A 21,796-nucleotide genomic window follows, 5' to 3' on the forward strand; every position below is an offset into this window, starting at 1 on the left:
AACTAAATATATTCTGGCCAAATCTTGTTGGAGACATTATAATATGTTTTTATTAATTATTTTTGATGATGAAGAGTTCATCTAATACCATGTTTTATAATAAGAGTATTTAACACCTTAAAATCCATTAAAATATCAATTTAACGAATAATCTCAACAAAAAGTATCCAAGAAATTTTCTTAACATATGGCTACTGAAAATTTCTCTTAAAATGAATTTAAAATGTTTTCAAATTCATATAATCATTTCCATCACAATAACTTTCACAAAGTAGTGTTAAACATGCCTTTAAACATACAATAATTTATAAGATCAACATGCAAGATGCCCACAATAATAATACATGTAATAAATTATTCCATACTCAAATTTATCATTTTCACATCATTTTTCAAGATTTAAGAACTTCACTTTGGGAATTTTTTTTTTTTTTAAAAAGAAGTTTATACACAAACATTCTCAACTTGTTCTTAAATCCTTTAAAAATCACCCCATGTGACATACCTCGACTCCAAGCCTATATAATTATTCCGTAAGCTCCCACGTAAGCTCCTACGCGTTCTTAGATGTGGTTCTAACTTTGGGTCCTTGCCCTTCAAGTCTCAACTCCAACTCTTCAACTAAACATATTGCATTCATCCAAAAAAAAATCAATAATAATTTTGGATTTCTAACATGCACTTAACTTTTCCTAGTTAGAGTTGTCAAACTAATACTTGTGATGATTTTAACATATTTGGAGTATACTTATTATGTTGAGCAACATACTTAGTTAAGTCCCATAATTTACTTGAATCCTTTTAAGTAACAAAATTTATATGTTTGTGGAAAAACATCTTCTTACTTTCTATTGTGGCCGATTTTTATAGATTTATAAGTGATGATTTTCTTAGTTTAGAGATAAAATACTCATTTTATAATGATCTTAGTTTATAGAAAGATTCATGTAAAAAAATGAAAAAAATGTTTTACATGAACAAGTTTTAACAAAACTAGTGGAATAAAGAAATGAACATCACTTACTCTATACTTGGTGGATTTCTTCAAGTTTGGTGTCTATGGAAAGCTCTTAAGATGAAGATTATTTTTATGGGAGATTTGAGTTTATAAACATAAATTTTCAGAAGTTTTAGATGGGTTTTTGAAGAAGATTTGATGAGAATAGAAGGTGTTTTAGTTATTGAAAGTTTAGAGGATTCTAGTGTTTGTTCATGGATGAACTTGGGAGCAATGTGTTGGGATTTATGGCTGAATAATAATTCAGAAAATTGAGTGCTTTTGCTTCAAATATTTGCCTCTTGCATGCTTGTAATGATGCACAAGCTTTGGGTAGAACAAAAGGGGTTTTGGGTAGTGTGATTGGCTTGAGTGTGTAAGTGAACAAGGAGCTACTAAGGGGATTTGAGACAGCTATATTAGCTGCTGTTTGGGGCTGATTTGGAGTGTTTTTTGTCCTCAATTTGGTCTATTATGGTATAAGAAAGGTTTATCTAAGATAGTTTAAAGTTTGGGTAAAAATTGTTGTACATGTAACAAGTTATGTAACTTGTACTTCATGTTTAAAAATCACTTGTATATGTGAGAAATATTTAATTTACTCCCATCATGGTTATATAATATGCTTGGGTAATAATTAAAATTTTTTTTTTTGAACTGTTATGGGTAGTTGCTCAACTTTAAGTTTTACCTCCAAAGTTTACGTTACTTGTTACGATTCATAATCATGTTACGAATTAACAAGTTTCTTATCATCGTAGAGATTTTTCAAATTACTACCATCACTAATTAAATTATAATTAGTAACGAACAAATATATAAGAAAAAAAATTAGGCGCTAAAAACGACTAATAAAATCTTCTAACAATACGACTGTTTCACACGTACATCTTCATTTTTAATTTTAATTTTTTAGTTTTCTTTGTTTTGATCATCATCTAGATTAGATTGAACTAATATATAATCTAATCAATGAAATAATAAGTGTAAAACAATCACATGCGACCAGCAACAAGAACAAAGCAAATGCGACCAGCAACAAGAACAGAAGCAACAATGAGATATTTCAATGCTTATTGAAATTAAAAAGAGAAATAATACCTTAATTCGTGAGTTTTGAAGATGAACAAGCAAATGCCTTTGGTTTCAAACAACGGTTTTGAAGAATGCGCACACAGTAGAACAAGCAAATGCACGAAACAAGCAAACGTTTGTGAACACAGTAGAACAAGCAAACTTTTGATTTCTAGGTTTGTGAATGACAATGAAGATGAACACGTACAGTAGAACAAGCAAACGTTTGTTCTGGGTTTGTGAATGAAAATAAAGATGAACACGTACAGTAGAACAAGCAAACGTTTGATTGAGAGAACAAAGCAGCAGTAGAACAGCAGTAGCAAACGTACAGTTCTGGGTTTTTGGTTTTCAATGGGTTCGTTTGAGAGAACAAAAGGCAGTTTAATCGTTTTGTATGAAGGGTTTTGTGAAGGGTTTATTGTGAAAAAGAAACTGATGATTATGGCGGGTTTTCTTAAAATTCCAAAGCTCATTTGCTGCGGTTCAAAGGAAACCGGAGCAATTAAGTTATTTTCCCGGTTTATTTGCTGCGGTTCATGAAAAACCGGAGCAATTAAGGAAATAATGAAGCGCTATTTGCTGCGGTCCACTGGTTAACCGCAGCAATTAAAGGTTTTTTTTTTTTTTTCCTTATTCATTCTCCTCTTTATTGCTGCGAATATGAAAAAACCGCAGCAAATAATGAGCAGCAAATACAATTTTTTCCACTAGTGACAAGTCTTTCCAACGCACTTTGGCCTCACTCGTGCGCACCCGGGAAAACTTCCCAGGAGGTCACCCATCCTAAAATTGCTCTCCACCAAGCACGCTTAACTGTGGAGTTCTTAGCAAATGAGCTCCCTAGAAAAGAAGATGCGCCTTGTTGATATGAGTAGTCTATCAATCCTTTTTCAAGCTAAATCTGGGGTATTACAACAATTTTCGATCATTCGCATAAAATTAGTTAAACATTTTCGACTAACGAGGATCTTCTAATACATTATATTAATTGAGCGAAATATATGAAGTTTTCCAACATTCAAGTTCTTTTAACGAAATATTTATCAAGTCTTTAATATTTAAAGTATAGATGCAACGACCACATTTTAAATTACATGAACCGACAAAGTTCAAAATCACGTAATGTTCAAAAATATAACAAAAATTTCAAATCAAACAATTAAATACACATGATAGCTAATATATAATTTTAAAAAAAAGATATATCGGATCTGGGTCTCAAAGGTGTAGACCCGGACCCTAAGATTATGGACCCAGATTCGACTCGGATCCATAGGGTCCAAAAGTAGGTGGACCCAGACCCCTAAAATTAGGGTCGGGTCGGGTTTAGACCCTTAGGGTCCAAGACCTATGCCCATCCCTAGTTAGGATGGCGCATTAAAAACGGTCTTAATGTTAGGGTATGGCACGATAAATGGATCCCAAGGGGCATCAAATGTTAGATCTTAACGCCCAGCGTGATAGTTGATCTGATATGGTGGTCTTTGAGCTTATTGACTTCAAGAATGCTAATTGGGATGCTGATGCTCTATCACAGTGTTTTGATTCGGATACCATAGTTGAAATTCTCACGATACTCCACTCTAGGCGATGGCCTAATGACACAACCTGTATTGGTTCTTAAATAAAAGTGGTGTTTACTCGATTAAGAGTGGATATTGGCTATTCCTTCTTGGTCACAATGCCGATATTGACAATCTTGATGTTGTGGCGAATGTAAAACAATGGTGAACAATATGGAATGCCCCAGGTCCCCCTAAACTTCATCACTTCCTTTGGAGATCATGTAAGGGGTCTTTGGCTACAAAAGAAGTGTTATATAATAGATATTGTGTGCCCTCTCCTGCTTGTGATAGATGTGGAGGTGCTAACAAATCTCTCTTTCATGCACTATGTGATTGCCCGAAAGCCAAGATTATATGGGAGCAACATGCTGCTTACTTCCTTATTGTAGATGTCCCACATGACTCATTTCCTGAGCTCCTCTTATGGATCCATAGGCATACAACAAAAGAGGAATTTACCTCCATATGTGTGACGTTATGGGCGTCTTGGTTCTATCGCAACAAACAAGTTTTTGAAGGTGACAATGGTGATCCGGTGAAGCTGGCTGCTGATTTTATTCGTTTCGTAGCTGATTATAATATATATTCCCCGAAGGTCATGATACATCATCCTACTTGCATACTTTAGTTCACGGCCTGGTCTCCTCCAAATTATGGCTGGGTAAAAGTAAATTTTGATGCTAATGTGGCTACAAGAGCAAACCATTGTCTGGGGGGTGTCATTTGTGATGATAATGGGAAGGTGCTGGTGGCTGGTGTGCACTCCATTTGGGCCGTGGACGTGTATGAGGCTGCTGCTGCACTATACGGTATTGAGTTAGAGGTGAGGTTTGGGTATAGCCATGTCCATCTTGAAGGAGATTCCATGTAGGTTGTGTCGGCCATTGAGAATAAAGTTGAGGGCCTCTTCCCTATTCATCTCATTTATGATTGTATTTTTTATTTGAGCACGTGTTTGTTGGGTTTTGGGTAGAGGTGTTCATTCGGATGATCGAGTTGGTTTCGGATGGGTGTCATCAGTTCAGTTGTATTTCGGATCGGTTATTTTTCGGATGCGTGTTACGGCGGGTCACACTCGGGTCAGGTCAGTTAGTCACGGTTCGGTTGAAGATCAGTTATTTGAGCTATAGCATCAGTTCAGTGTCGGTTGAAGTTCGCGTCGAGTACTCAATCGGTCTCGGACTGTCATCGGTTAATAATTGGTTAGGTTTTACCGGGTACAGATTGGTTCGGGTATTATTTTCCAGTATAATTCTGCTACGAATTAATAATTACTATAGATCGAGTCAATATCAGATTAAGTTGTTAGACATTTTTTAATTGATGATAAGATTCCTCTTAGTTAAGGCAAAATAGTTAAAATGCAAATCAATTAGTGATTATTACTTTGTTACTTTTACTTGTTTGACTGTAAGTTAAAATTAAAGTTTTATCATTTTTCATCTAAATTGATTAAAAATAGTTAAATAAACATTGACCATTGATTATTAACTCTAAATATATGAAACCATGTATGTATAAAATTTAATTTATTAAAATTTCTATTACTTTATTAGATTAACTAATAAGATGATTGAATATGAGTTGATCATACCTCTATGTTAAAAATTGGTTCAGGTTTATAGCATTTCGATTAAAAATTCGTTCGGGTTAAGTCAGTTTTAGCCGATCAAGTTCAGTTTTGAGCATGATTCGGGTTGGGTATGACTCGGGTCGGTCAATATTAGATTCGGGTAATCTCGATTAACGGTTATATGTCGGTTATAAAAATCGGTCGCAGTTCGGGTTCGATTTTACGATTTTCGGTCGTAAATCAGTTCTGGCGCAACTTCGGTTCGGATAATGTCGGTTCGATAAACCTAAAAAAGAAACATATATTCGGGTCATTTAACTTTCGATTTCAGTTCGGATTTTCAGGTCGGGTCACATTTGAACAGCTCTAGTTTTGGGTGTAGTTGTGTCAAAATAAACGGCAATATATTAGCCCACTTAGTAGTTAGATGGGATACGAGGTTAGTCAATAAAAAGATTTGTATGAATTTTTTTCTTCAAGGTCTTTAAATCTTAACTGATTTTAATTTATGTTAATTTTGAGGTTCATTTAAAAAAAAAAAAAATTTTTAAATAGGGTCATCCCAATATTTGCTCGGTCCCTACGTGACGCATGCTAAATGTGCATTTGGAGTGTATTTTTCATTTTTTTTCTATAATAAAATAGGCCAGCCCGAGGAGAGACTTCTCTTCCAATAATCTGAACAATGTAACCGCTCATTCGTGAGAAGCTTCTACAGCAAACGCGTAATACCTTCCTGAGGCCCTTCTCTCTGCAAAACCGCTTCATCTTCTCCGGCCATACCTCCACTAGTCGATCGCCTAACATCATTCATCACTTGAGGCCACCGTTCGTGTCTCACCGTCGGCCGAGGCTGCCCTACTTTTCCTCTAACTCTCTCTTTTCCATCAACCTCAAATTAGAATGAGGCGGAGGCCTGGAATTGGAGGTTTACAGACAGCTGCTGCTGCTAGGGCAAGTTCTTCATTGCTTCTTTCATTCCATACTAGCATCCGTTTTTCTTCCATTTGAAATTAGTTGATTTGAAAGTGATACTACACAGGATCAATACCGATTACTCGGTGAAAATGTAGCCAAATTGAGAACTGATCTTATGAAGGAGCAGTTAGCCACTTTTCGCTCTCAACTTGAGGATTTTGCTCGTAAACATAAGGTATATGTCCTTTTTTTACTTCTTCAATCTATCATCTAATGGTTTACTTTATTTTTTTTTCACGGGATTTGATGGAATTTGAATTCGAATATTATACTTTTGATAAATTGGGATTGCATTGACTGATGTTTGAACGAATGCTTTTCTGAAAGATGAGTGAATTGACGAGTTGGATCATAAATTAAGGTGAGCTAGGACAACACTTTTCATATCAACATTACAGTATGATGTTTAGGTTATGACTTATGAGGATCGGAAATTGTAAGAATTTTAGGCTAAACTTTGTTACGTTGACATCAAGACGAGTAAGAATTGAGACGCAAACGTATAGATAGAATAATATGTAGACAAATACCATAGATACTGATTCTTGAGAGGGCTGTAGTCTACCTTTGCCCACTAGTAGCTCCGGCCCTTTACTAGATAGCCTATTAGAATCAAGAGATATTTATTTGAGCTTGTGGCTTGTCATATGGAGGGTTTAAGCACACTGTCCTTTATCATTAATCCAAATGTTAGTATTCTGTGTCAAGTTAGTGCTGAATCATTCTTCTTTGTATGCCTCTGCTATCCAATTATATTCTATAATCTTAGTCTCCAATTATTATTCGGAGATGGGTAATTTTAGTTATGTAGTTAATGGTGACTATATGTTCATTTTTGTGTATAACCAAACTTCATAAGACCTTTACTATCATTGATTGACTTATGTAGCTTTATCATTGATTGACTTATTGATACAAAACCTACGTATAGTTCTAATCTTTAGGGGTTATTTGTATTTGCCGAATGGTTTGGGGTTTAGGGTTGGCGTTTCTAAGTGTATTTTAATGGAAAGGCAGAAGCTTAATCGTTCGGGATTTTTTGTCCTTAGTAGTTATACTTTTAAGTGCACGACGTTATTGAGTACACGCTACAAGTATGAGTCAAATGAGGGAATATTAAAGAGTTTTGAATCAATTAGCCGGTTCAAGACTCTATACACCATATATAGATGATTCATGGTGATATTAAAACAACTCAATAAGAAAATATAAATAACTACTACAAGGCGTAAAGCAACAAATAGATGCAAAGAACTAAATGAGTTTAAATCCAATAGCAATACAAGGATAATTTAAATAAAGAATATAATAAAGAGGCAAATTCTAGGTCTTCTAACCAAAATAGTTGTTACTAATCTTTAACCTAAGGACATGGGTATCGGTTATGAGGAAAAGTGCATCTTAAATACTAGTGTTTTCACTCGAGCAACAAAAGCATTCCAAAACATGTTCCACCGTCTATTGTTATGGAGCTACAGATATTTCAAGATATAGAGCATACATTCATCCTCTCCAACCACAATACCTACTTATTCTTATGGAGAATAAATGATTTCTAAGCTTGGATTACCGATGAAAATCAACTCTGGCACTCAATCCAATGACACTAGGATGATAGCTAAACAAATCTAAACCATAAGCCACATATACATGGTGATAAGTCCTAGGCTCCTAGCCTAGCCAAAGTAAACTACTCACATATGATGGAGTCGAAGCTTAAACATAACAAAGGGTATGAATTCATGATATGAACTTGCTAACTCTAACAACTACACTCAAAACAAATAAGTACATATTATAGAAGATAGCCAACTTGATTTCATGATTAAACGTGAAATTACTAGCAATAATAATAAAGTAAAAGGTAATAAGTAATAAAAGAAATAGAAGTTACTCTCTTAGAACTAATCCAAGGAAGAAACACTTGTAGGAATACTAATGCGTAAAGTGGAATTGCAAGAAACTATTTCTTAATATCTAAATAGAATCGCATGCATATCATAATATGAATTATCAGTTATAGTATAGTATCATACCCTTGATACGTCAATTCCATTTTGTTGATAGCAAAATAACAACTCACGTCATCTATACTAAGGTTCAAATTTATCTCTAGAAATCTGAGTATGAACCGTCGAAACAAATGGTTAACTCTTTAATCCATTTGAGCACGATCATGCATTTTCAGTCTTTATACTTCAAGAGGCCCAATACACCAATCTTAATTAATAGCTGTTTCTATTCAGTCTTGTATAACCAAAACTCCTATTTAACTTTTAGGAAACCTGAGCACTTTTTTATAAGCTCTTTTTACGCCACACCGTTTGAGAATGTCAAAGCATTCTAATTATTAAATGAGAATAGTGTCATACTCGTGTCAAAGCAATCCACCGGATATAACAATGACATTATTCAAACATATTGAAGAACACCAAGAAGGTCTATCTAATATGTGTCAATATACATATCTATGTAAACGACTAGAAATCTCTATGGTCCTATAACCCATGAAACTACGCTATCGATCAACTTGCAATCTAGTCCTTTTATCTTTTATGTCTAACTTAATGATTTCGACTAGGGACAAATAGTACTTTTAATAACTTCGGTTCATTTATTGGATTCTCACAAATCACGTATTTTGACAAACCTATTGAATGTTATTAAATACTTTGGACATTTTATTTAATACCAAACCATAATAATATAAGAACAATCATATTTATTGATAAACATAAACAAACATAATAAAATGTCTTTACATTTGTGACTAATCTTTAGAATAATAGTACACAACTAAAGCCACTCTCCTATATGCTTCAGACCTAAAAACCCTAATATGACTCTCATGCTTGGGTTGAGGCAAAGGTTTAGTTAACGGATCAACAATATTGCTATCTGTACAAATTTTACAAATATTCACATCCTTTCAACGAATAATCTCACGAATAATGTGAAACTTTCTGAGAACGTGTTTAGATTTTGAATGTGATCTTCGTTTCTTGTTTTGAGCGATGGCATCTTGACGATCAAATGTGAGACAATCCCATTTTCAACACTAGGTACTACTCATATCTAAACTGAATTTCTTTATCCATATTACTTCCTGTAATGCATTAGCTGTAACAATATATTAGCCAATATTGTAGAATTAGCTATTATGCTTTACTTTGAACTTTTCCAACTAATGATCTTTCCATTCAAACAAAAGTTGAAACCAGATTGAGATTCGAAGTCATCTTTGTTTGTTTGGAAACTTGCATTAGTGTAACCTTCAACCCTTAGTTCACTTTCTCTTCCATACACTACGAAATGATCCTTAGTCTTCTCAAGTACTTTAGGATATTCTTAGTTGCATTCTATTGTCACCTGCATTTAATTGGTATCTGCTACACATACTCAAAGCATATGAGACATCTGGCCGAGTGTAAATCATGGCATACAATAATAGACATTATTGCTGAAGCATAAGATCCATTACTTGTTCGCTTAATCTCATCGACATCCGAAGAACATTGAGTCTTGCTTAGCGATAAACCATGTTGCATGTGGAAAACCTCTTTTTGAGTTTTCCATCTTGAACTTTGTAAGAACCTTATCGATATAAGCTCTTTGACTAAGTCCAATCAATCATCTAGACTTGTCTCTGTAGATCTTAATCCCCAAAATATACTCAGCTTCTCTAAGGTCTTTAATAGAAAAAAAATTTGTAGCCATTCTTTAATCGAGTCAAGCATGGGAACATCGTTTCCTATGAGTGATATATAATTAACATATAAAACCAAGAAGAAAATGATACTCTCACAAAACATTTTGTAAACACAAGGTTCATCTTTATTTTTTAGAATACCAAACTTTTGGATTGCCTCATCAAAACAAAGATTCCAACTCCGAGATGCTTGATTCAATCCATGAATGGATTTTTTTAGCTTGCATGCTTCCTTAGGATTTCTAGATCATGAAAACATTCTGGTTGTGTGATATACACATCCTCTTCCAAGAAACCATTCAGTAAAGCGGTTTTACATTCATTCGCCAAATCTCATTATCATAGATTGCGACAATCGCTAAGAGTATCCAAATGGATTTAAGCATTGCTATTGGTGAAAAGGTTTCATCATAGTCAAGTCATGAACTTGTTTGTAACCCTTTGCCACTAACCTTGCTTTGAAAACGCTAATGTTTCCCTCCTGGTCTGTTGTCAATTTGATAATCTATTTGCAACCAGTAGGTGTTACCCCGTTAGGGAAATCAACCAAGTCATATACTTAATTTTTAAACGTAGATTCCATTTCAGAATTCATGGAACCAAGCCATTTATCAGAGTTTTGACTTGCCAAGGCCATCTTTATAGCTAGTAGTATGAGAATTTATGCACAAACTAGGTTCCAGTGCAGCAGTAAATCACTTCTTGCAGTCTGGGGCTGGCAAGAAGATGCAAAAAAAGGGAAAACAAGTTGTTGTATCTAAAGCTTCTTAAAATCCAAAGGTTGCAAATCAAAAATGGCTGCGAGTAGCAAATGCTTTTATTGTGATAAGATCAGTCATTAGAAGATTAATTGCCTCAGATATTTGAATGATAAGAAGACTAGTGTTTCTACTTCAGGTATCTATTTTATAAAAGTGAATTATGTAAGTACTACTTCATGGGTATTTAATACTGATTGTGGTTCTCACATTTGTACAAATGTGCTGGGACTAACAAGGAGTAGGAAGCTGACTATAATAGAGGTAGAATTGCGCGTTGTGAACGCTGTAAAATTCAACAGTAGCAGTTGGAACTTATAGTCTACTTTTACATTCACGATTAATATTAATACTCAATAGATGTTATTATGTTCCAAGTGTAATAAAAACATCATTTCTATTCATGAGTTGGATTAGAAAGGATATTCATTTTATTATAACGAATGATTGTTTCTCTATTTTGTATGAATGATATGTTTGATGTCAGTGCTAATAGTTCTGAAATTTGTTATATTTACTCAATAAAGAGGATAAAGTTTTAAAATAGAAGCAAGAAACATCCAACAAACGATACAAATCAAACCTATTTATGGCTTTGTGGTTTAGGCCATATCAACTTAAATCGCATTCAGAGGTTACATAAATGACTTCTACGATCTTTTGATCATGAATCATTTGATATATGTGAATCTTGTCTAACAGAAAACATGACAAGATCACCCTTTACTGGAAAAAGAGAAAGAGCAAGTGAACTTTTAGGTTTAATGCATACAGATGTATGTGGACCAATGAGTACAAAAGCTAGGGGGGTAACCTTCACTAATGATTTACGTTAATATGGTTATAGTTACTTAATGAAACATAAGTCTTGCTGCCTTCCAGTAACCTGGGGATATGATCTTGGAACTGCTGGTTTTACACTAAACTAGACTCCGCCCAACTCAGTAGATCAGAATCTTTTTTAAGTTATTGAGAGGAAAGTTTCCTAGTCTTTCTTTTCTATGTATTTGGGGTTGTGAAGCTTATGTAAAATGTTTACAATCAAGAAACTCGCTCCCATGGTAGAAAATTTTCTTTGTAGGTTATCCTAAAGAAACACGAGGCTATTACTTCTACAATCGCTATGAGAACAAAGTGTTTGTTGCTAAAAATGATACTTTCTTGGAAAAAAATTTCATTTCCAAAAAGATAAGTGGGAGTAATATCTTTCTCGAAGAAATTTGAGATATGCAGCAAATGGATGTGAATCACATTGACCAAGCATCCCATCGACGTATGGATTTCTTATTGTCTGAAAATTTTGAAATAATAATTTTAGAGTATGAAGAACCTACTAGATTCAAAGATGCCTCGGCAAGTCAAAAGATGGTAGAAATCCTTTTTTATTCAGCTTTTGAATGCGATTTGAGTTGATATGGCTAAACGATAATGCCATAATTGGGTTTTTGTTCGATGTTTCTTGCTTTTGATGTTAAGAACGTTATTCTCTTTGTTGAGTAAATATAACCCATTATAACTATTAACACTGGTATAAAATATATCATTCATATAAATTGAGAAACAATCATCCTTTATTGTAAATGAATATCCTTCCTTATCCAACTCATGAATAAAAATGATGTTTTCAATTAATACTAGGAACATAATAACATTACTTGAGTACTAATATTAATCTTGAAGGTAAAAGTATACTATAAATTCTAAATGCTGCAGCTGAGATTTGTGCACCATTTGCAACGCGCAATTCTATCGCTAATTTAGCAAGCTTCCTACTTCTTGTTAGTCCTTGTACATTTGTACAAATGTGAGTGTGAGAATCACAACCAGTATCAAATACCCATAAAATAGTACTTGCATAATTAACTCTTATAGCATATATACATGAAATAGAAGCACTAGTCTTCTTATCATTCAAGTACTTAGGGAAATTCCTCTTCCAATGATGGATCTTATTACAATGAAGCATTTGCTATTCGCATCCATTTTTGGCTTTGCAACAACCTTTAGTTTTTTTAGAGCTTTGGAAACAACTTGTTTGCCTTTTTGTTGCTTTTTCTTGCGAGCCCCAGGCTTCATGAACGTTTTTCCCTTTTGAACCATTAGAACTTTCTTCTTAGGTTCGAGTTGGGTATGTTGTTCAGCAGTAAATGCATCCCATGCAACTCAACAAGACTTTTTTCAACTTCATTAATGTGAAAATTCAACCTAAAATCTTGAACCCACTATGAAAACAATTTCACCTCTCTCTACCACCTCCAACATCATCATCCCTCACCATAACTCCCATTTTCCTCCATCATTTTCTCTTTCCTTCATCTCCCTTCGTCATTTTCTCTCTCTCCACTATAATCACCATCATTTTTCCATAACCACCTTTCCACCTTCACCTACTATTGATAAAACTAATAATTGTCCCTTAATTCTTTTCTATAATTCTGTAAAACACAATTATAATCTTCACCTAAAATCTTTATTAGAATTGTGTAGTTTTTTTGCGAAAAGTGTTAATTTCTTAAGTCAACTACAACATAAAAAAAACGTTAACTTTGTATTTGAACATTAGGAACAAGAACAAGAAGATGATGATTTCTTCTTTATTGATGAAATTCAAGATGTTATTGTTAATTATTCATCTTCTTCTCACTCACTTCAGGTACTAAAAGAGTGAAAGAATTGATCACTTTTTCTTTAAACCCATAAATTTTAATTTTTTAATGAAATTATAATGGGCTTTTCTTTAGTTTTTATTTCTGGGTTTTTTTTTTAAGTAGAAGTTTTGATTTTGGGATGAAATCAAATTTTTGTCTCACTTTAAATTTGGGTGAAGATAATGGTGGAGTAATGATGGTGGTTATGGTGGAGGAGAGCGAAAATGATGTAGGGAGGTGAAGGAAAGAGAAAATAATAGATTAAAGCGAGAGTTATGGTGAGAGGTGGAGGTGGTGGTGATAGTGATGGTGGAGAGGGAGGGTGGGGGCAGAGATCGAGGAGGATGAAAGTTGCCATGGAAGGAACATTGAAGAAGGAGGAGAGAGAAAATGTTGGAGGGGAGGGAGAGTTATGGTAATGGGTGGTGGTGGTAGAAAGGGAGGTAAGAAGGTTGTGAAGGGGTGTAGTACGCAAGTGAGTTAGTATAAGGGAGTTTGGTCAAGGTCAAAGGTAAAAATTAGGTCAAAGGGTATATGGGGTTTAAGTCATTGGATGTCGGTGACTTGGCTGTATCGATGACGACTTTCTTAATTTAGGCTGTAGTTTGTAAAAATTAAACTTCAAAGCTGTAATTTTTAGGAAAAATTACCTAGAGTAATTCAACCTTTTCATAATTTTCCTACAATAATCACACCTATTGATTAACTATGAATAATCCCAATTTTAGAGGGTATTTGCCTAGGTAAACTTAGGTAACCTGTTGACCTGCTATAGTAGGTAATTCACCAAAAAAATAAAAGGAAAGTTAATTTAAAATTAGCGAAAAATTTTAAAAATTAGCATAAAAGAATTCTGAATAATAAAAAAAATTTAGAAATTTTTTTAACATTTTTTTTGACATTTTATTTTAATTTATGTTTTTTTTTTAAAAAAAAATTAAACTTGCTGTAGTAAGTCATCTGGTTACTGGGTTTACTCTTGGAAAATACCCCTCAAAGTTGAAATTATTTATGGTTAATCAATAGGTGGGATTATTGTAAGAAAATCATAAAAATGTTGGATTATTCTGGGTAATTTTTTTAGTTTTTAAGACGACTAGACTTGATGGCTGTAGTTGGCAAATTATTCTTTTTTATGAAAAGAAATACACATTTTCTATTTTTAACATTTTTATCAAAGTTCTTTGGAATTCTTGCAAGGGGATTATTATCAAAAGTAAATATATAAATCTTCAAATTGACTTGATAAATCCATGAAGTGGACTTATTTTGAGACAAACAAAATTCATTTGTGGCAATATATTTTAAATGATTATTGAGTTTGCTGTTGATTTTTGTATTGAGAAAGCTATGAAGAGATGTAAGTTTATCTTGAGCATTTCAAATAGGGGTGTTCAATGGGTCGGACCCCCATTTTGAGCCCTTAATCGACCCGTTTTTAGAAGGCTTTGTAAGGGCTGAGCTGAGAATGGGTCGGGCCGAAAACGCGCTCTAATATAATTAAAATGAAGCAGGCTATAAAAGGGCTCAATAAGGGTCGGAAAACGGGCCTTTGTAAATAACATAATTAATGTATAATTTAAATATTATAAATGATAATGTCAATGGAGATTATTAATAGTATTTCAATTTAATTATTATAAAGTGATAAACGGGGATTAAAATAATTTTTAGTAATAACAATGGGCGGGGTTGGGCCGGGCTGAGCTTTCAAAGCCTGGCCCATTTAAAAGCCCATATTATGTTTAACGGGCCCTATCCAACCCGGTCCATATTTACTTAAGCCCGACCCGATCCTTATCTAGCCCATTGAACGCCTAATTCCAATTGATCTTGAACATTAGTTTCAATTTCAATTCTGTATGGAATATCGTTTCTTTTTTTTTTTTTTTTTTTTCCAGACCCTTTTCAAGTATGTAATCACAATTACTAGATCATTTTTTCAATTATTGAGTTTATTGTTTGAAATTAATTATACTTCTTTTTCTTTATATTTTTTAATTTTATTTAACTGCTTTTATGCAAATGATGTTGTAGTAAAACACCTATTTAGAGTTAATTGAAAGATGAAATTATTGTAAGAAAATAGATGAAAGCTGAGATTATCTCGGAATGCTTAATTAAATGAATATTGAGTTTGCTGCTGGAATTATTCAAACCGCATGGCTTTGCTTTGAATAACCTCTACTTCTACCGAGTTATCTAACTCCACTTTTTTTATGTTACTTGTTTCTTTTCTCTTGATTTAAGTTATATCAATTGACCACATTGACATCACTACAATTTGACCCCTACTTGGCACAATACAGAGATAAAGACTTATAATTCCATGTTTCCTTGTTGTGCAGAATGATATCCGGAAGAACCCTACATTTAGAGCTCAATTCCATGAGATGTGTTCTAAAGTAGGGGTTGACCCACTTGCCTCAAATAAGGGTTTTTGGGCTGAGCTTTTGGGAATCAGTGACTTTTACTATGAACTTGGTGAGTATCATGTTAGTGCATCCCTTTTGTTGAATTAAGTATCTTTAAATTTACATACATATTCTATTTCCATTTACTGTGGTTTTTGGATTGGTTTTGTGAAGTTTAATACTGCATAGCAACGAGTATTGAGCAACTTTTCTTTGCCTTATGACGATGTACAACTTTGTGTTTGGTCCCTTGGTTTGATGCCTGTGATCTATATCTGGTCTTTTCTAATATATCTACCTGTTGCTGAGAAAGGGGTGCAAATTGTTGAAATATGTTTGGCCACAAGACTGCTCAATGGAGGCTTGATAAACTTGCAGGAGCTGTTAAACCTGCTACGTCAGAAACGAAAAAATGCTCGTGAACCTGTATCAGAGGATGACTGTTTACGTGCTATTAGCAAACTTAAGGTATTGTCAATTTTCTTATAGTTAGAACTTAGAACCTATCTCTTTGGTCAAAGCAAGTAAATATGCGTGTACACGTTCGTATGCTGTGCAAATGGAGCCCAACGTTGAGCATGTAGGCTCAACATTATTGTTTTTAATCATGAATTTGTGATAAGAATTCTTTGCCTATGTATCATTTTTAATTCATGGATTGATTCATGTATTGAACTTTATAACAAATGAATTGAATCATTGTATTGACTTAAACTCTGATATAGGCATATATAAATTGGAGGCTTGTTGGTTAGAAAAGGTTAATTTTTGTTTACTTGGCTGTAATTTCAGATTAAGAAATGTAAACAAAATCCCTCCTTTCTGTTATTCTTCTCTATGTCTCAATAAACCCCCTTTATTTGTTCTCCCTACGATGTGATCTCTTTTTCTAATTGTATCTTTGAATCTCAATCTTCATTCCTCCATTGTAGGACCTGGAGTTACTCCTACAACAAACTCAACTTTTGTTAGAAGCTTTAAGGTCATGATGACAAAACCTCCATATTCTAAAGCTATTTAGCGGGTTAATTCAATTTTGATTTGACTCTAAAATTAGTATGGTCATAATTGATCTATTCTTAATGATCAACGATTGGCAACAAACCTGAAATATCTTGAGCTCCACTTTAGATGATTTTATTTTACATGAATTATAACCGACTCAATTTGACCTGACTAGCGACCAGTACCTTGTTGAATGCCACCTTTGAATTGACAACTAGTTCTCAAGTATACTTTAAATTTATTGATGATTTTTGATAAAGCACGGTAATTCTATTATTCTGTCTTTGTTGTGTCCCTTTTCAGGTTTTAGGTAGCGGGTTTGAGGTGATATCTATCGGTAAGAAAAAGCTCATACGCTCCGTTCCGACCGAGTTGAACAAGGATCACAATGAAATCTTGGAGCTCGCTCAGGTAGGTGTATCAATTATTTTTCGTTGATATTGTAATCACATTGAAATTATCCAATGTCTACAAATCTTCTCAATTATATTGTCATAGCGCTTATTTTTTAATAAATCTAAAGATGCTCGAAAGATACGAGGTGTTTGCTGAAGATCAATCCTAGAATCTTATACATATGCTCTAGTGTATTATTGTTGAGGCTCACATTGAGTGAAAGTATGTATTGACCGGTATCAAGCTCATTGATATTTTTATTAATTGTCTCCCGAGACCTACTTCAGTTTTGTTGCATCTTTCACCAGTAGCCATGGATATGATTTTTTTTTTTGAGTAGGGTGCTTGGAGCTTGTGAGAATATGCATCTTATTTCACATTCTAATTAAGAACAGAAAGCATATGATTTTTTTTTTCATGAATGTCAAGCATTTAATGTGTTGAAGTGCCAAATCTTACATTTGATGTTAGACTGATGGTTGTGCATGTGCTATTGTATCATCTATAAATCTCCAAGACATAAACTTTTTAGGTAGTACTGTTAATTTGTCTATGCTATGTGCTCTATCTAGTACTGGTTGTTCTGTTAACTTGAGTTGTATTTTATATATAGGCTAAGGGCTTTGTTACAGTGGAAGAGTTGGAAAGACGTCTCTCTTGGTCAGCAGGGCGTGCGATTGATGCACTTGATTCATTGTTAGAGGCAAGTTCTTGTTGATATGTTGCAATGGTTTCTACTTCCAAATATTTGATTTGGTTGATCAAGGAATTATGTTTGTGTATGCAGGAAGGTCTTGCAATGATTGATGATGGCGACAAAGATGGAAAACGAAGATATTGGTTTCCTTGCGTGTCTTCCATATCCTCTGTAACTGGTGCTGATGCTATTGCTGTTTAATAATGAGATGCAATGTCAAATAGTTTTAGTACAGCTTCAATCATTTGAAGGTTCATGAGTTTCTATATCTTGACAATTAACTTCCATTCATGTTTTTCTCACGTGTTAAATGCTTGAAACGTATGATAGTTTCCTCTCACTTTCCATGGTCTTTCTTTTGAATGAAAAGGCCCAATGTAAAATAGCAACTGTATTGGCAAAATTTTGCTTCTCTTGTATTGGGAGTACAATAAAGTTGGATCCCTTTAAGATTGCAAATCTTTTGAACCGTTTTTTTCTGAAAATTTGAAGATAAGTTTTTAAGCAAAAAATTTCAATATAAAAGCTTCGGTGAAACTTAATTTCAAAAAGCAAGCTATGCAGTTCATACCTTAGGTTAGGAGTATGTTCGCAGTTAGTAACAGCGAACAAATGATTTGGTAAATAAAAGTCACTTAGTTTGTTCGCAGTTAGTAACTGCAAATAAAGATGTGGTAAAAAAAGTTAAACATCTATGTTTCGACTTAGCAAGTGGGCACAAAGATAAATGACTTTTTTTTACTATATCATTGTTCGCAGTTACGAACTGCGAATTAATACGTTTTATAAATTATTCCAGGATCATATTTATTTATTTCCCTTAAGGTCAAACAAAGTCAAACTTTTGTTCACTGTTACTAACAGCGAACAAAGGTTTGACCTTGTTTGATCAGAGCTTCCTTTGTTCACTGTTAAATAAAATGCTTGACTTTTTTTAACCACAGAGCTTTGTTCGCTGTTATTAAATGCGAGCAAAGCCAAACCTCGGATCTGGGATAAGACACGTTTATTTTTTGAAATAAGTTTTGCCAAAAAGCTTATTAAATTGATTTTTTTATTTAAAAGCTTTTCTATTTCAAATTTTCTCTTTTCCAAGGATGTACATAGTAATTTTTTACAATAAGTATCTTTAGTTAATAGAAACCGTGTTTTTGTTTTTTGTCGATTTCACATAGCAGGACAATTTGAAATGTTGCTCAATAGGTTTAATCGATGTTTCTAACTGGTTTTATTCTTAGCCAAGACTTCAAAGAGGTGCGACTCATTCATGTCACTTCTAATTTGCTTCTCCTACGTTTGCTTAGGTCAACCACGACTTCTTTTATCATAGATATTGATGTTCTCCAACCTTCGGCTCATAAGAGGTTTTCCTTTGCACATGTTCAAACAATCTTTATATACTTTCTTGCATTTTTTAAAGATGAGTGCAACCTTCAATCTCTCAAAATTTGGTTTCTGATCTTATTCTTGATATGTTTACACATCCACCATAACAATAACGTTTTTGCAACTTTTATATTATGTTCGTATATCTTCTTAACGAGCTAACATTTTGTTCCCAAAAAGATACGTTAGATTGTAACTCGATTGAATTTACATTTTAATCTATTCGGGTATCTTCTATCACATAGCGCCTTATTGGTTGCTCTCCATTTAAGACATACAACTTGAATTCAATGCACTACATCATCATCAACCTCCCCGTTACTCTTGATTTTTTATTATGAATATTTGAATTTCGTTGTTTGCACAACATCTTTTCTAATTGTCATTTAGGGTTCTTTCACTTACTCTCCCCGACTTAAAATGCATAAAGAGTATTTAAATTTAGAACTACTTATTTAACAACCTTTTCCTTCTATATTTGTCCTTCAATCTAGCCTTGCATTGACTTCTTTATTAGTTTCCGCTACAATCACATTATTGTCGGTGAATAGCTTGCACAAGGAAAAACTTCTCTAATAGATTCCAACTGCTCATGAAGTATTCTAGTGAGTATGAAAGGGCTTTGGACTGATTTTTATACAAACTCAATTCTATCGGAAGAGGCTCGGTTTTCATTTAAGGTTAATGAATCCAAATCCTGACTCTGTCATACATATCTTGTATAACCTTAATATATCCCAGTGGTATTCCTTTAAAGTTCGTTTGGTATGGAGATTTTAAGGAATGGAAACGAAAATAGATGAAACATTACCATTACGAGTGCTTGGTTTGTTGCTTAGATAACTAAGACCATTACTTTTAAGTTAATTATTACCATTACCTTGTTTCACTCACATCCCTCCAGTAACAAGACAAAGACCTCCTTTTATTTACAAATTACAAATAAAAAGAAATTGTTGATTATGTCCTTTCTCTTTCTCTGATAATGTCGTATCCCAACTTTTCCTTCTTTCCACCGTCTTTTTTCTGTTCATCACTTTCTCTCTTCTTTGATACTTATTTCTTCCTTGAGTTTAGGTTTTCTTATTACTCTGTTTTTTCCATTTGATTGAATTCTATTTGATTTTATTCAAGGTTGTAATATAATATGAGTATAAGAAGCAAAAAGGTTATGACTTCAGTAAAATTGAGTACAATTTTGGGCGGTAAAAAAAGAAAAACTGTGGCAATGTCGACAAAGAGTGAAGTTCTATACCTAAATTTGATGTTGTCAATGTGCATTGTTCAGTAAAGATAGAAGATTGGGAATGGCTACTGTTACTAATTCCATTTGAACATTTATACCACACTCTACATAATAACAACAGTTGTTATTCTATTATGTTTCTAAAATTCATATATTATTGTATTCTAGCCTCTAGAGTATATATAACAAAGTACTCAACATGTTATTTTAATTGATATCAGAGTTAGATGATACTCAAGGTCATCTTTGAGAATATAAGTACATTAGAAGATGACGATTATACTCGAGGTCGATTCATCAATTGTTCACCGTTATTCACTTCAAATAAATTTGCTCATTCGTGTCATTTGATGCAAATGTTTAGCACTACTCAAGATATTGAGTTATGGTACATTGTCCAAAAATGGTCTAATTAACTATTCCTCTGAAAACATGAACAAAATAAACCTGTGATCAAAAAGCTGAACCTGGAGATTCACAACGTGATCTTGAAAAGTTGGTAAGATTTATCACAGAATAAACATTTTATATTGTACTTTGGATCAAAGTGAATTTAACAGAGTATCATCATGTTAAATGCTAATGAAATTCGGAACAAACATGTGGTGACATGTAAAGCAACCTCACAAGTCAAGCAAACAAAGCTAACATTTTTCTTTGTAGTTGTACCAAATGAAACCACCAAGGAGATATTTATAAGACCTACCAACATTCTCAACAATCTGAGCTCTCCTAAAATATTATTTTTTTTGTTTGTCTATGTGATAGATTTGAAAATGTTAATATAATACTCCCTCCGAACCAATTTAGTTGTCCCATTTTCTTATTTGGCAAAGTCTTTTTAGTTGTCCCATTTCTATTTTTGTCAATCTTTTTTTACCTAAATATCCTTAGTTCACACAAGTAATTACGAATATACCCCATGTACCTTACTTACCCAACTACCCTTCACTACTTACCCTTCACTACTTACCCTTTACTACTTACCCTTTTTAATGGACCCCACACCATCTTTAATAACCGTGCCCAAGCAAATGGGACATCTAAATTGGTTCGGAGGGAGTATTTAACTATTGAAAAAAAAATCTTTTATTATCTTAATGGTATGAAAGATCTTAGTCTTTGGTATCTGAAGTATAATAACTTTTTGTTGGGTGAATATTTTAATACTGATTATATAGGTTTTAAAGTAGGCCAAAAGAGAAGCTCATGATGTTGTCAATTGTTAAGTACAACCTTAATATATTGGCTCAAAGAAACAACAGTCAATACCTATCTCGATGGAAAAACTGGAATACATTGCAGCAAGAGTCTTTCTCAAATACTATGGATTACTCAACAATTGAA

At 33.5% G+C, this 21,796-nt stretch overlaps 2 protein-coding genes across 2 annotated transcripts; both read left to right on the top strand.

Annotated features, from left to right (window-relative positions):
- Window positions 1–3,548: 3,548 nt before the first annotated feature.
- LOC130828605 (uncharacterized) lies at window positions 3,549–4,510 on the top strand. The gene is made up of 3 exons (XM_057694569.1): window positions 3,549–3,684; window positions 3,825–4,204; window positions 4,268–4,510. Exons 1-3 carry the CDS (start codon window positions 3,549–3,551, stop codon window positions 4,508–4,510), a joined length of 759 nt encoding a protein of 252 aa, XP_057550552.1.
- Window positions 4,511–5,863: 1,353 nt separating this feature from the next.
- LOC130828832 (vacuolar protein sorting-associated protein 22 homolog 1) lies at window positions 5,864–18,596 on the top strand. Its single transcript, XM_057694841.1, has 7 exons — window positions 5,864–6,166; window positions 6,255–6,365; window positions 15,654–15,789; window positions 16,033–16,187; window positions 17,028–17,135; window positions 17,734–17,827; window positions 17,912–18,596. The coding sequence occupies exons 1-7, from the start codon at window positions 6,116–6,118 to the stop codon at window positions 18,016–18,018; spliced, it is 762 nt and encodes a 253-aa protein (XP_057550824.1). The 5' UTR covers window positions 5,864–6,115; the 3' UTR covers window positions 18,019–18,596.
- Window positions 18,597–21,796: the final 3,200 nt, after the last annotated feature.

The sequence above is a fragment of the Amaranthus tricolor genome, chromosome 12 (assembly GCF_026212465.1).
Source record: "Amaranthus tricolor cultivar Red isolate AtriRed21 chromosome 12, ASM2621246v1, whole genome shotgun sequence".
Classification (NCBI taxonomy): Eukaryota; Viridiplantae; Streptophyta; class Magnoliopsida; order Caryophyllales; family Amaranthaceae; genus Amaranthus; species Amaranthus tricolor.

Excerpts from the sequence above, each read along its gene's own strand:
- LOC130828832 (XM_057694841.1), top strand. The coding sequence starts at position 6,116 with ATGAGGCGGAGGCCTGGAATTGGAGGTTTACAGACAGCTGCTGCTGCT. Across the intron at positions 6,366-15,653 it reads ATTTTGCTCGTAAACATAAG|AATGATATCCGGAAGAACCC; the intron begins GTATATGTCCTT and ends CTTGTTGTGCAG. Across the intron at positions 16,188-17,027 it reads GTGCTATTAGCAAACTTAAG|GTTTTAGGTAGCGGGTTTGA; the intron begins GTATTGTCAATT and ends GTCCCTTTTCAG.
- LOC130828605 (XM_057694569.1), top strand. The coding sequence starts at position 3,549 with ATGGTGGTCTTTGAGCTTATTGACTTCAAGAATGCTAATTGGGATGCT. Across the intron at positions 3,685-3,824 it reads ATGGCCTAATGACACAACCT|GTCCCCCTAAACTTCATCAC; the intron begins GTATTGGTTCTT and ends GGAATGCCCCAG. Across the intron at positions 4,205-4,267 it reads CTGCTGATTTTATTCGTTTC|TTCACGGCCTGGTCTCCTCC; the intron begins GTAGCTGATTAT and ends TGCATACTTTAG.